We start from the raw sequence: 15,105 nt of genomic DNA on the forward strand, positions 1-15,105 counted from the left end.
CAGTCATTTTAAGGTTTCCAAGGATCTTATTCTACATGTGAAACCAGGTCACTAAAAAGACTACTTTCAGAGAAAATTACCAGAGTAAAGAACAAATGTTCTACCAAAACAATTTTCTAGTTTATCAAATTAATTTTCAGATCACACCTTCAAAATTTAAAAATTTTTGGTTAGGGTGTGTTGCTGATAACATCAAGGTCCAGGGTTCAATCCCTCTAACAGGCCAGCTGCCAAAAAATAAAAAATAAAAATTTTCCCTGTGTATTCATAAGAAAACTACTTAGAAAAAGAATTGTGAAAATTATGGCTTATTCTGCCTGAGGTACATACCAGTCATACTAACAACAAATTAATAAATTAATACATATACACTTTCAGATACATATAAAGATTTGTATCACTCAGTTTCCTTCTCTGTAAAAAAAAAAAAATGGATTACAGTATATTGGTGATTCTAAGACTTTTTTGGGGGGGGATGGGGGAGTTCAACATTGACGTATGTTGATATAATCAATATTATTAGCATATATAGTATTACAAATTGTGCTTATTCTTTATGCCCCTTATCGAATCTCTCCCCATCCCCTCCTTCCTCCCCGCTCCCCTCTCTGATAGTCCTAGATTTCTTCTCTCCTTCTGAAAGAGTAACGGTTATGCTGTTAATCTGCTGCCTAGATGATTGGTCCAGTGCTGTGAGAGGTATGTTCAGGTCCCCCACTTTTATCACAGAGTAGATGCTTCTTCTGTCTCTCTGGAATGGGTTTTGTGGAGAGAGACATCTCCTTCTTTTCTTTGGTCTCCACTGGTGACTCTCCTTGTGTCAATGCACTCGAGTGGCTGGTGGGCCATCTGCACGGTGGTTGTGACATCTGTGGCAATTGTGGTGGCTGTGGTCACATGGAAGTGGTGTTTTGGGTGTGCCCCTTGCCTGACTGCAGAAGAAGGGTCGGTCCCTGGCTCCCTAAATCTTTCTTATAACACGAGTGCTAAAATATCTTAGCAAGCTTCCTCCCTTTCATTCTCCCACTTTTGGGTAGCCCTTAGGAATGTGAATACCCTAAGATTCTATTTACATAATTATGGAGAGGAGAAAGGCTAGGAAAAAAAGAGTAATCCTCTTTAATTTTAGAGACGGTGGCACTAAAACATAATGATGCTTCTACTTAAATAGCTTTATGATCCTGATGATGTTTTTTAGAGATAACAAAGTTGGATCTTCCCTGTTACAATCACAAAATTAAAGCCAATATTTAAAGTGGAAAAATATTAAAATATTACGGACAAATAAAAAAGATCTGTATTAATAGAGAATCTTCAAAAGTACATCTACAAATAGATACATTCACTAATAAGCTTACTAACCTTCCATTGAGTTGAATTCTATCAGCTAATTTGGAGAATTGGTCTGGAAGTCTTCTCTGTTTTATGACACCCTCAGGAGTAACAGAAACTTCACAGAGAGAATGTGTGTCAGACGCGCCAGTCAAACCAAATTCATGAACAGCATGACAAACTACTTCTTTAGCTGTAGTGTCTTTACTGATGATAATGTAGCAACTTTGTTGATCCGCTTTGAAAACTCTTATAACTTGATCAGGAATATCTATATAAATACAAAAATGTGCCTTGTTATTTTCAAGAAAATTACTTTTAAATTCTTCAAAAAGCAATTTGGAACACAATGATCCCTGTAAACACTGAAGTGCACATTTCTATTTCAGAGATTAACAGAAATCACTGTTGCATTTATTGATAAATAAATATATCTATTTTTTTCAGGTGACAAAGTACTAACTCATGTTCACAGAAACACATAGATAAAAATGGGATCATACTACACATATCATTTGGAAGCCACAGTTTCTTTCATTTAATATAAACCTTTTGATATTATTAAATATTCTACAAAGCCATATTTTAATGAAGGCATAGTACTCCATAACATGTATTTTATATATTTCAATTATCCAAACCCCCAATAATAGACATTTAGATTGCTTACCATTTTCTATTATTATAAATGACTTTATTATATAGCCCCCCTCCCCAAGTAGATAAACCTTTGTAGGCAATCTGATTATGCCCTCAGTGAAAATCCTCAAAAAGAGAACTGCTGAGTTAGAAGGCATGCATATTTTTAGGGTTTTTGAAATATACTGCAAAACTGTTTCTCAGGGAGGTTATAATATTTTATAATCCTAGAGTGTAAGAGAGCAAATTTGGTCACATTATCAAAACTGTTATTAAATAATGTCCTGTTTTGTTTTCCCATTTCCCTCCAAAAATATGTCGTTACTTTATTTTTCATATCTTTGGTTACTGGTGAGATTTAGTAACTGATATTAATTTAATAAACCATTAGCATTTCTTCCTTTTCAAATTCTTTTTGGTATCCTTTATGTTTTTTCCTAATGAATTATACTAGGTATCAACATAGTCTACTGTAAAGTGGCAAACGTTTTCCTAATTTTTATATTCTATTTATATTTAACACAGGAAAATTTTAAGTGTTCATGGGGTTAAATCTCTTAGACTTTGCCCTTGTGATTTCTCCTATTAGTAGATAAATTCTACTTCAAGCTACTGTTCATATGTAAATGACAGGTACACGTAAATAGTAATATTTCCCTCCTAGTTCTATCTTATTTCTTCTTCTTGCAAAGCACTGGCTAAAACTTCCAAAACCATGTTCACTGCGATGAAAAGGGCTAATTTTAAATGTAATTAAATGTAATTAAAAGTGATTTGATCACATAAACAAATGCTAAATTTTTCCGTATGGTAATAAATTATTGTTACAAAACTTTCTTTTTTAAAAAATTAGAAACAGGTATTACTGTGGCTTTTTTTGGGGATGACTGTAGTGGGGGTGTACTGGAGAGATTTTGGTAGCTCAAGTAACTGTAATACCGTACATCCAGCATTATCGTCTTAGCATTATATACACTGTTAACTTTTAAAGAAAAAAACAAATTACAAATTTGTCTCAACACCTCCTGAGGTAATAATCCTGACTAAAGGAAAGATGAGAGTAATGGAATAGATATGGCAAGAAATAATTCCATAGAATAAGGTAACTCCCCCGAGACTGAGGACACAAAAAGACAGAGACTGGCTCCCAGGACTGAAAGATTCAACTGAATATACATGAATATAATTCCAGGGAGAGGTAGTCTTAGCCAACAGATGTTGAATGTTCTGAGTCCACTGTCAAGTTGGAAGCAGAATAATTCATGTACTCAGGTTCCTTTTTTAAGGATGCACCAAACTGTCTTTTCTTGATGTATTCAAAGGGTTAACCCATCAAATACCTCTTGTTTAGATTTCTTTTCAATGCCTTAATCCTTAGTGTGCTGCTCACATCATCGGGTATCTGAACCTACAAGGCTTAAGGTGAGACTATTTTATGATCCATCAAAATCATAGATGCTTCTCCAACCTGTGCTAGAAAATTATTGCAAGCAGATGGAAATTTTGGTTTGCCAAGAGAAAGATACTGGACAAAAGGGTTTCAGTAGCCTTTTTAACTCTATAAAAAAAGGATCGAACAATATACTGTTATTACCTATATTGTCCCTAAACTCTTCATGAAAACAGGTCTCAGTTGCCCTGGGCCCCAGAATTGGATCAGTTAACTAAATCGCTCTGAGCCTCAGAGCCAGTGGTACTGGCTGACCTTGAAGGAATGGGGAAATGTCCTGATCCCTTTTATTACTTGCTTCAGAGAAATTTAATCACAAAGACAAGGTGGGAATTTAAACACATTTCATGTTCTCTTCCCTTGCTGCCAACATACTGTAATATCTCCCAGGAAGAAACACACAGTTGTGTATCTTGCTGAAGTCATACTCTGTTAAAGCCATTTGTTTCCTATGTGAAGGACAAACTGTTATGTAGTCATATAAGAAGGATTCAGGCACCGTAAATAGGTACCTCTAGAATAGATCCACAAATGGGATTATCCAAAGGGTACGCCATAACCCAAACCCTAGTGAATCTGCCAAGGTAATAAATGCCAACTTGGAAAACTACTTGAGAGACATTAGAGGAAAAAATTTATCTTCATTGATACCAGTTATAGTATAAACCTCTTTTTTCTATTTTAGATTTGTTACATATATACTACATGCATATTTTTACAAACGTTTGCTGTTAGTGGGAGAAAACATGACATACCAAGCATAATACTTGGCACATAGCAGATGCTCAAATGTTAATTTATTAGATGAATAGTTAAATATGAGGTTAGAATAAAGCTGAATCAAAAAGGAAAAATGCTCCAATCATTTCAAATTTTACACATGAAGCTAAAATGCACACAAAATACAATCCTATTATAAGGGCAAAAAAGACATTTAAAAATAATCTTACAGGAACACAGCGTTTATTAGCCTTAAGATTCATATTTCATTTTTGAGAAACCTTGTATAATAGTAAATGAATTAAAGAATAGGAACCTCAGATATCTGGACTTTCAACCCAGAGACAAAATTTCTAGAGTGCTAACAATAATCTTGCACGAGAAAAATTAAAAAATGAATACTTGAAAGATGTACTGAGATTACACTAAAAATGGGAGAACTTTTTAGGTATTTAAGATGATCTTAAAAAAACAAAACACTGCCTTTTCATTCTGCTTTAAATAGTTAATTGCTGAGCAAATATTTATGGAATGCCTGTTATGTGTCAACAGTGTTCCAGGTGATGAAGATATAATGCGAAATGAGATAGATAAGGTAGTTACTCTCAGGGAATTTATTTAAATTCAAGACAGTAAATGGTGGTTCAAGGAAACACAGACAATAATCAAGTAAATAAGAAAATCCATATAGTGAAAAGTGCAACAAATATACAAAGGGTAGTGGTATGAGGGTTAGATCAGAGATTGGCAAAATTCTTTTACTTGTCCTGTAAAAATAGTAAATATTTTAAGTTGTGCAGGACAAGAAGCAAAATCCATGATATTTTGTAGGTACTCATATATCAAGAGAGAAAAATTTCCACAGAATTTTTATTAACAAAAGTCAAAACATAATAGTAACGCAAACATAAAACATGTAAAGGTATGTGAAAACAGATTCATGCAACACTGCAAATGTCCACTAATATGGGCCTAGTTTAAAGAATCCTATCAGCTGTTTAAAAAGTTTGGTAGAACAATACATCCTGACACAGGAAAGTATTCAAGGTACATTGCTAAGTAAAATGGGTAAGTGGAAGAAAAGTATAACATCTCATTTGAGCTGAAGGGAATTGTTCATATTTTTTACATGCAATGAAATTTCTGGGAGGATATGCAAGTAAATTAACAATTATAAATTCTGGGGACTGGAGACTTTCATATTCTTTACTTTCTCTGTAGTTTGATTTTTTAAAAAAACTATGATTATATGTTCCTTTATAATTAAAAATTAGTAAAAATAACTCAGACATTCATTGCAGTAAAATTAAGTTTACTATATTAAATAAATCAAAAAAAGGTTTGTACTATTATTATTATTTTTTTTTTTTTGGTTTTTTTCGTGACCAGCACTCAGCCAGTGAGTGCACCGGCCATCCCTATATAGGATCCGAACCCGCGGCGGGAGCGTCGCTGTGCTCCCAGCGCAGCACTCTCCCAAGTGTGCCACGGGCTCGGCCCAGGTTTGTACTATTAAATGAAAAAGAGTAAGCAAAAAGTTCTATATGCAGATTCAGAAAAACAAAATTTGGCTTCAAATTCCTTTTAGCCACACTCTGAATTCTTTTAGGTCTCATCTTGCATTAGGTCAAAACTTCCAGGAAACTTTTCACAAGATATATAATAGCATGGATACTCTTTCCATATGAATATAAAAACATACATACTCAAAGAAAATGACTAAAAAGGATCTATGCCAGTTAATACTGGCTACCTTTTAAGTGGAAAGAAAAGTTCTGCTTCCTACTTCATTCAGTTCTGTACCATTTGACTTTTTAAAAATAACAAAATACTACATACAAACATCAGCCATAGAATACCATAGCTTTCAGGATACTTACAGTAAAAAGCAACAGCTGTAGGCAGCAAAAATAAAGCAAAATTATAAAAAAAATGTCAGCAATCAAAAGCAAACTATTAACAGTTCTGGAGCTTTGTCCCCATTTTCATTTTGATCAATAACTTTAAACATGCAGCACAAACATAGCTGAGCTCAAGACTGATAGACATTAAACTATAATATACATATGTGATGTACATAGCTAATTTAAATTTCAGTGCTGTTGTATATAACGTAAAGAACTGAGTTTGAAGTTAACTGATAATGAGTATTTTTTTCAGCATAAATATAAATAACATCACCACTTGGTAAGACATTTGAGGATTTAAATATATAATTTATAAGTTAGGGTTAGTGTGTTCACTTATACTACTGGTATGGGCACATTTTGCAGACTGAGCCATATTAGATTTTCTCTAAATAGATTTTAAAAAGCCATCTTCAGTCCTTTTAACATGTTCCCCAAAAGATGATTATGCAATGAATCTGAAATCAAGTTGAGGAGCACCTCTCCAGAGGTCTGAATTTCAGTCAGCTTCACGGGGATTAACAGTTTCTAAATTTTAATAAATTCAACCTCTTCCCTTTGTTAAGCCCCAACTTACTACTTTCTCTTCTCCCTACAACCCCATCATTTATGCCCTCAGCCCCACTTCTTACATATGCCTATGGCAAAAATATAGCCATAAAAATCATTAAATCTATAAATCATATGTTCCTAAAGAGTACTTTTGAAAGTATGTGTATTTAATTTGTACTTTGGTAGTGTGAAAACATTTAATTTGTAAATCTTCAATGTAGTGTAAGAAGTACCACAGTAAAACACACATGCAGACATGGAGATAAATTACTATCCTACCACATGGCAAACAATATAAGACAAACCATGAACATGTACTGGAAACTTTTGAAAAAGGAGGGACTGACTCTGTAGGAGAGGGAGATGGGCTTTCCAAATGAGGTAACATTTGAGTTCAGCATTGATGAATAAGAAAAAGTTCATCAGATATGTAGGGAGAGAACCCCACAGATGGGAAACAATGTGGGCAAAGAGAATTCTGAAGGTGCATGCCCTAGTCAGGAAAGAGGGAAAAGTAACAGTGGGGAGACTGGCAGAATAGGAGGCTAGAAAGGATGCTCATCCCAGAAATACTTCTTACCCCTAATAGTGGAATTTCTTTCATGTACCACAAACTGAATCCAGTTTGTGGTTTTCCTACCTCTTTGATACCTTACTGCTTGCTTTTTTACTCTTTCAGGTAAACAGTTAATTTGCTTTATGTGATAGTAATACTTATAATAACTTCTGATCAAATAACCGGAGTGGTTTCTGTCTCATGACAGATTCATTTCTGTTCTCTGTGCACTAAGGCATAACAGGACAGATTCTATAGAAATCACTAGAAATTTCTAAGTAATGACATATTAAAATCTTTGTTCTAGAAAGAACACTGGTAGCCATGTAGAGAGTGGGATATGTTAAAACAGATTACTGGGTTTAGTAATCTCTCTAGTGGTTAAAAGAGAACTGAAATAAGAAGGAAGAAACAACATGCACAAATGACCTTCACTGAACTGTGTTTTTATGTTATGTCCTAGGGATTTTATTTAAGTTGCTATAATAAAAGACAAATTTTACTACTATACTCATATTTCCTTCTTTTTAATACTACGATTTATGTAACTGGGTTCCCTCCCTTTTTACACTAGCTGCTAGGAATTTTAGAGTCAAAACTGAAGCTGAATCAGAACTACATTGATCTCTGAAGAAGCATTTTCCCCCTCCTTTCCTTAGACCCAATTATATATTTCAGTTTTTATGTATCTAATATTGAACGTCACTTGAAATCCATTCAAGTGATGGATATATAAATATAATCAATTCTTTAAAGTCAAAGGTTTTCTTATTTGCAACAAAATTTTAGATTACAGAGTTAAATGAAATTTCTGCCTCCTGGTATGAATAGATGCAGAAAAACTAAATTAACACCCCACACTGAAAGTGTGAACAACAATGAAAAAGATGCTATAATACCTTGATAACAATACATGACAAAAACATTAACTCTAGCTCAGGTGTTGGGGGAAAAGTCAGTACTTTTAGAAAACTACTAACATTTCTGTACACCACAGGGAAAGATAAGTGAGGACTCTTAGATTAAATAATCTGCCTTGTTCTTTTCCACACCCTGGATAACATATTTCTTGGCTGAGAAGAAGTGTCTCTGCTTTCATTGTTCTGCTCAGATTAAAATTACCAAAAAAATTCCTAAATCTGTGGTGAAAAGCAGTCTCTTTTTTTATGTACTTCTGTTTCACTCTGGAAGAAGTACCAGTAAGTCTTTTTCGTGACCAGCACTCAGCCAGTGAGTGCACCGGCCATTCCCATATAGGATCCGAACCCGCGGCGGGAGCGTCGCCGCGCTCCCAGCGCAGCACTCTCCCGAGTGTGCCACGGGCTCGGCCCTTCACTTTAGCTCTTTGCATCAAGTTATAATCTAGAGGTAACAGAAGAGGGCTGCATGCAAATCCACTATTTGTTTGCACAAAGCTCAAATGTCTATTTGTTCATCTGGAACCAATATGGCTATATAAAATCACATAAAAAAAATTACCTGAAGTATTGGAAAAATCCAACATGCTGGTGGTAGGCTGTAGGAGATCGGGACTGCTGGATGAGAGTGTTCCAGGAATAGGCAATATAGCCAGACTATGTCTACAGTGCCTGGTTCCCAAAATGCTGTCGTCCTGTGATTGGCTCAGGCCTCCATCACTTCAAAACAATGTCATATATCACTTTAAGGTATTTGAGGGTAATTAAACAGTAAACATTTCTGTTCTCTATGCACTAAGGCATACCAGGACTAATTCAAAGTGGTGATTTAAACAATTAGATAAAAATATTATAGCAATTAGAAAAAAAAGGGACTACTGTAATGACGAAAATGGCAACAAAATGTTTTTTAACAATTATATTCAAATAAAAATTAACTTATACATCTAAGTAAGTCTATCACATCATAAAGAAACAGTCATATTTAGTTTCTACTGGTTTTGGTAGAGAAATTGAGCCTGAGTGTTAGGGAGCCCTTGAAATTTGACAGCTTCTGTGGAAACTAATATATGATGCTAACAATGCAGTCACACCATACTAAGGTGTTTACACCCTCTTCTCCCTCCCTCCCACCCCCTTTGCCTCTCTCTCTCTCTTTCTCCCTCTTTCTCCAGAAAATCTTGGTGACCTACTAGGCAAAGGATGGAGTTGGGACTAAATCCAAACCAAAAATATGACAGGTTGTAGATAACAATGGGGCCAAGTTAAGGCAACAAAATAATAGAAGTCTTTAAAAAGAAGGAAAGAAGGCCAGAAAGGAAAATAGAACTAAAAAAATATATATATATCTATAGTCTCTGAAGTTTATTCTAAAGGCACATTCTTTTTTTCCAAATATAAACTTTGAGCAGCTTTATTTCAGAGAATTCAACCATAATTTGAATTGGCAATGATGTATGAATGTGTTTTACATAGATTTTATTTTTTTGCAATCATATATATACTTAAAATTTGAACTGACACACTGTAATTGTACATACTTATGGTGTAAAATCTGACGTTTTGATACATATATATGTTGTATAATAATCAGGCCAGGGTTGCTAAGGTATAGGTCACCTCTTGTATTTATCATTTCTTTGTGGCAAAAATATTCAAAAGCCTCTCCTTTAGCTTTTATTTAATATATAAAACTTAACTGTCAACCATATTCACCCTACTGTGCAATAAAATATCAGAACTTATACCTCCTATCTAACTGCAATTTTTTTTTTTTTAAATTTCAAAGGGAAATTTATTAATTACAGCTCTATTTGCATGATGCTGAACATCTGAATAGGATTTGAGAACTTTTGTAAAATATTTAAATGAATAATTAGCTTCATAAACTTATACCTTTTTTTTTTTTTTTTTTAAATTTTATTTTGTCAATATACATTGTGGCTGATTATTGCTCCCCATCACCAAAACCTCCCTCCCTTCTCCCTCCCCCCCTCCCCCCCAACAATGTCCTTTCTGTTTGCTTGTTGTATCAACTTCAAATAATTGTGGTTGTTATATCTTCTTCCCCCCCCGTTTGTGTGTGTGTGTGTGTGTGTGTGTGTGAATTTATATATTAATTTTTAGCTCCCACCAATAAGTGAGAACATGTGGTATTTCTCTTTCTGTGCTAACTGTAATTTTGTACCCATCGACCAACCTCTCTCTGTCCCCTGCCTCCCCCAAGTCTCTGTAATCATTGTTCTACTTTCTGCCTCACAGTACCAACTTTTTTCTTTTCTTCTTAGATTCCACATGAGTGAGGTCATGTGGTATTTGTGTTTCTGATTGCATATTATTTCTTGTATAATCTCTCAAGCTTAATTATTTGGCTGTTTCCTAGATAAGCACATTAAAAGCAGAACAGAAAGCAAGTCAGCTATAGTTAATTAATTCTCTTTAAATGTTTCAAAAACAAGTATCAAATGAAAATGGCCATATTTAAGCAAAAAAGATACTCTTCTTTTAACATATTTTAGAAGCATCACATAGGCAATTCTAAATCCACCTAAGAGAAAAAATAAAAACAAAGAAACGCAATTCTGTCACTTAAGTTTTAGATACCCCAAAATATTTGTTTAATTTTAAAATAGAACAGCCTCACACAAACAGATGGTAGCAATAGTAAAAACATTTCCATCAGCACAATAACAAAAATGCTACCGCTCTCTAAGGGTTGTACTTATGTTAAAACCAGTGCTTTCAGTTAATATTAATTCCCATCAATATTTTATTCAATGCAGTATTCTGCCTAGTACTTGCTATACATTCAAACAGAGGTATCACAGAATACTTACCTATTATCATGGAAATGATTAAAGTACAGATACATTTGGAATATATTTTAGAAGTAAAATTTAGGATTTAGACAGATTAGAAAACTACGCAAGAAGGAGAGCAGAGAACTGTTAAATAAACAGCTAAAGGATTGTTAATAGGCAGAAAAGGAAGAGAGAGCCAGGACAAGAGAGTTGAAGAGTCAGGGAAAAGCATAAAGAAATGCAAGAAAGCAAATATTAGTGTTTCAAGAGCAAGCTTTAATGTCAGACAGACCTGGGTTATTAGTTGTTTGAGCTCAGGCAAATTTCTTTCTCTTTCTGGACCTTGGTTTCCTCATCTTTAAATGTGAATACAGTCATATGCTGCATAATGACAAATGTGCATGTATGAAGGTGGCCCCATAAGATTATAATACTATATTTTTACTGGACCTTCTCTATGTTTAGATACTCTAATACTAACTGATGTGTTACAACTGCCTACAGTATTCAGTACAGTAACATGCTGTATAGGTTTATACACCAGGAGCATACACTATATCATATAGCCTAGGTATGTAGTAGGCTATAACATCTAGGTTTGTGTAAGTACACTCTATGTTTGCACCACAATGAAATCGCCTAACGTCACATTTCTCAAAACATATTCCATTGTTAAGCAATGTATGACTATAATACTATCTAGACCCCAGGACTACTGTAAGGATTAAATTAAGTAACGTAGGTGAATGTTTTGGCACAGAGAAAAATAGGATTCCTATATTTAAGAAGAGAACACTACAAACCTAGAAAGGAGAAACTTTAAGTCAATTTATATTGAAACGTAGAGGGGAACAAGGGTGGGTAAAACAAGTAAAGGCATTGCAGAAACAGGAAATGCTTTCCTAGGGAGAGAAAGCAGTCAAATCTGACAGTGAAGGCAAAGGAAATACCTTATCTGATAAGTAATTTGTGCCTACCCTAAATTGTCTCCTTATAATTAGGCTTATATTTCTAGAGGCCAGTTAAATGTTCTAAGGGTAGGTAAGAGAAAAAAAGAGAGGAAAAGGCTTTCACGGATATTTAAATTATGTAGAAAACCAAGATTTAAAAAAAAAATACAAACCTTAATAATTGATTTTTGAAAACAAACTTGCCAATTTTTGGACATAGAGGGTAAGGTTACTGAATCCAAGGAAGCAAACTGTTAAAGAGGTTAGCCAGTCCTAATAAAAAGTTACAATTTTCTATTAAAGGGAATGAGCTGCATCATTTGCATCTAGTTTGAATTCACTATAAAGATTAAGAGCACGAAATACCAAAAATCCTTTTATCTCTCACTGACACTATTTAATGCTACTTCTGTTTTTTAATAAACAATAGATAATAATCAGGTAAAGCTTGCTACAAATTCATGGTAATTAAGATGGGAGCATGTATAATGAAAACTATGCTTTCATGTATAATCCATGATATGACATGAATGAAATAGTACTTAACTGGCAAAATATCCATGCTTGTTTGGAAGCTGAATTGATAGACCCCATCTGGCAAATAATTATGTAATTTCTTACCAAAAAAGTCTGCTGAGATCTGATTAAAAAGTTCAACTTTGGAATTCAGGACGGAAAAAATAGTGCCATAAGGGAAAGACAATTTTAAAAAACCAAAAAACTAATAGCAATGAATGTGTCCCAAGATTAAAGGTGTCCAAATTTGTACACCAGGGGACTAAAATTAACTAAAAATATATAAAAATAGATTTCATAAAATAAAACTGAGTCTTTCCTAAAATTGAAAAGAATGCTAATGGAAGATTATATAATCTAACAGTAGTAACTTCATGGAAATGATGGGGAGACACATTCAGAATCTATTCTTTCATACATATCTATTACTTGAAGATTTTATGATGCATTAGTTGCATAAAAAGTAAAACTGACCCAAACCTCCCTCCTGTACAATAAAAACTTTACAGTCAATAAGAAAATTCCTACATGACTGAGAATGGCATTACCTACCTAAATAGTTTTGGAGGCAAGATACTAAATCGTGTTTTATCCAAAATTTTCCTGATTTTGTTTCTTCCACCGGAAACAGTATTTGCTTTAACTTTCTTATTTCCTTTTTCCTGTGACGTCTGTTCAGTATCTCCTGGTACATCCTGGATTGAATGACGATTACTTTTTTTTTCAGCAATTTTGGGAATATGAGGAATACCATATTTCTCTTGTTCAGTCCTAGTAAGTAACTCTTTAAACACTGTGGAAATAAACAAACTTGTCATGTCTTTTCTTCTCATTGGAAAGTTTTTACACCAACAATAAATTTTAAGGATAAATACAGATGCTTTCTATTATCTGGTCTTTCACAGCACTAATAAATTAAACACTATCAAATTTACACCCATCCTTTATTTATCAGCTATATCTACTTCTTTTTTTTTTTTTTTTGTCTTTTCTGTGACCGGCCACACCGCGCCCAGCCAGTGAGTGCACCGGCCATCCCTATATAGGATCCGAACCCGTGGCGGGAGCGCTGCTGCGCTCCCAGCGCCGCACCCTCCAGAGTGCGCCACAGGGTCGGCCCAGCTATATCTACTTCTATTTTCAGTTTTTACACCTGACTGTACTTCAGATGCTGCCCAACAGTGATAAAAGAAAGGAAATGGAAAGGAAGTAGGCAGGCTGCCAGCACGTTTGAAAAATACAGAGGTTCCTATTTAGGTAATAAGCAATGAAACTGCTAATCAACTAATTTTATAAGATATTTAGATTCTATTATTTGCATACTATTCCTCATCATAACACATTTCACTTGAGATATAACTACTATAGTCAGGCTCGGTTTTGTAAAATTTAGCAATTAAAAAAACGAGAAAGCTTTGTTGGACCTTTCTTTCTTTTTTACCAGAAACAAATAGTATTAAATTCAGTAATATATAACAATTTCCTCAAGGTCACATTTATAAGGCTTATGTCACTCAGTAAAGCGGCTAATAAACATTCAGTACAGTCGTCTTAAGTAAATAACCAATCATATCTCAGATATCTTCTTATCAATTCTAAGTCTGGTGAATTACTTCATCCTTAATGAGGGTGCAGGTGCATTTGGGGAATTGCCTGTCTAGCAATCTTTGTCTAGAGCCAATTTTCACCTTGTGAGAAGGGATACACCTCCCTGGGATCAGGCAAAAGAAAGATAAATCTATATAATGCTATGTATCTATAATCTATTTTTGTCTCATTTTCCAGTTACGAAAATCTGTACCACCTATTTTTCATTATGTTATATGAGACTGACGCGCTACCTACTGCACTAACAAGGCGCCTTTTTCATTATGTTATAAAAAGAAGTTTTAGGGTTCTGTTTTATACATGTGTTCTTAAATAAGACAGATCGACTATTGCTGGAGACAAAGCAAAACAAAAAACACTAAAAAAACCATATGCTTAGGTAGAAGATAACTTTCCTGAAAAGTTATGGTGGAGGACACCTGGGGGAGTCTGAATAAAGGGAAACGGTGGCCATACACTCTTGAGAATAGATTTAAAGCTCCTTGGCCACATGAGCTGTAGAACTAACCACTCAGCTTATCATGAGGTGTAGCTTTGAGTAGCATACTTTGTACCTTTATAAAAGAAAAGCTGTAAATTGTATAAGCATGCTCACTGAAACCCCAACCACAGAGAATGGTGATCTTTTCTGTTGTTTTTGAGATAAAAGAAAGCAACAGCTTCCCACATCAAAGGACCTACCATTGAGATTGAAATGGATAAACTAAAATAAACTGTCAGCTTACAGTATTAACAGCCTGCAAAATCTGAACTGTTTTAAGGGTTTCAACTAGAAGGATGATACCACATTACCAAAAGCACAGTGCAAGCTTATGAAGATCATATTTTCTACCTCCAAAATAACAGAGATCGTCAGGAATCAACTTTCAAAGATACTCTGCTTGATTAAAATACATTAAAAGTTCTTTTCAGTTTCTAATTTTAAAATTTCACTTTATTCTAAACTACATAGTAAAGTAAAAATATTTTTTTCAAGCTAAAAATCAAGATATTTATCCACTCAAAAAATATTTTAAAATATTGAACCTATGAATGTATGTCAGGCTCTATACTACATGCTTGCACATTCCTCATTCCTCCTATTGTGGAACTTACAGTCTGAGATACATGATACAGAAAGAACATAACTAGAGAAATTACTTAAGATAGTAGGAAAG

General features: G+C 34.2%; 1 protein-coding gene across 1 annotated transcript in view; it reads right to left on the minus strand.

Moving 5' to 3' along the window:
* Positions 1-15,105, minus strand: part of RAPGEF6 (Rap guanine nucleotide exchange factor 6) — a 226,433-nt gene that overhangs the window by 39,154 nt on the left and 172,174 nt on the right. Inside the window, exons 16-18 of the mRNA XM_063087303.1 lie at positions 12,893-13,133; positions 8,636-8,793; positions 1,363-1,603 (exon numbers count right to left, since the gene is read on the minus strand). Coding sequence (XP_062943373.1) covers positions 1,363-1,603; positions 8,636-8,793; positions 12,893-13,133 — 640 coding nt within the window. The remainder of the gene's footprint in view (positions 1-1,362; positions 1,604-8,635; positions 8,794-12,892; positions 13,134-15,105) is intronic.

This window comes from Cynocephalus volans, chromosome 2 (genome assembly GCF_027409185.1).
Source record: "Cynocephalus volans isolate mCynVol1 chromosome 2, mCynVol1.pri, whole genome shotgun sequence".
NCBI lineage: Eukaryota > Metazoa > Chordata > Mammalia > Dermoptera > Cynocephalidae > Cynocephalus > Cynocephalus volans.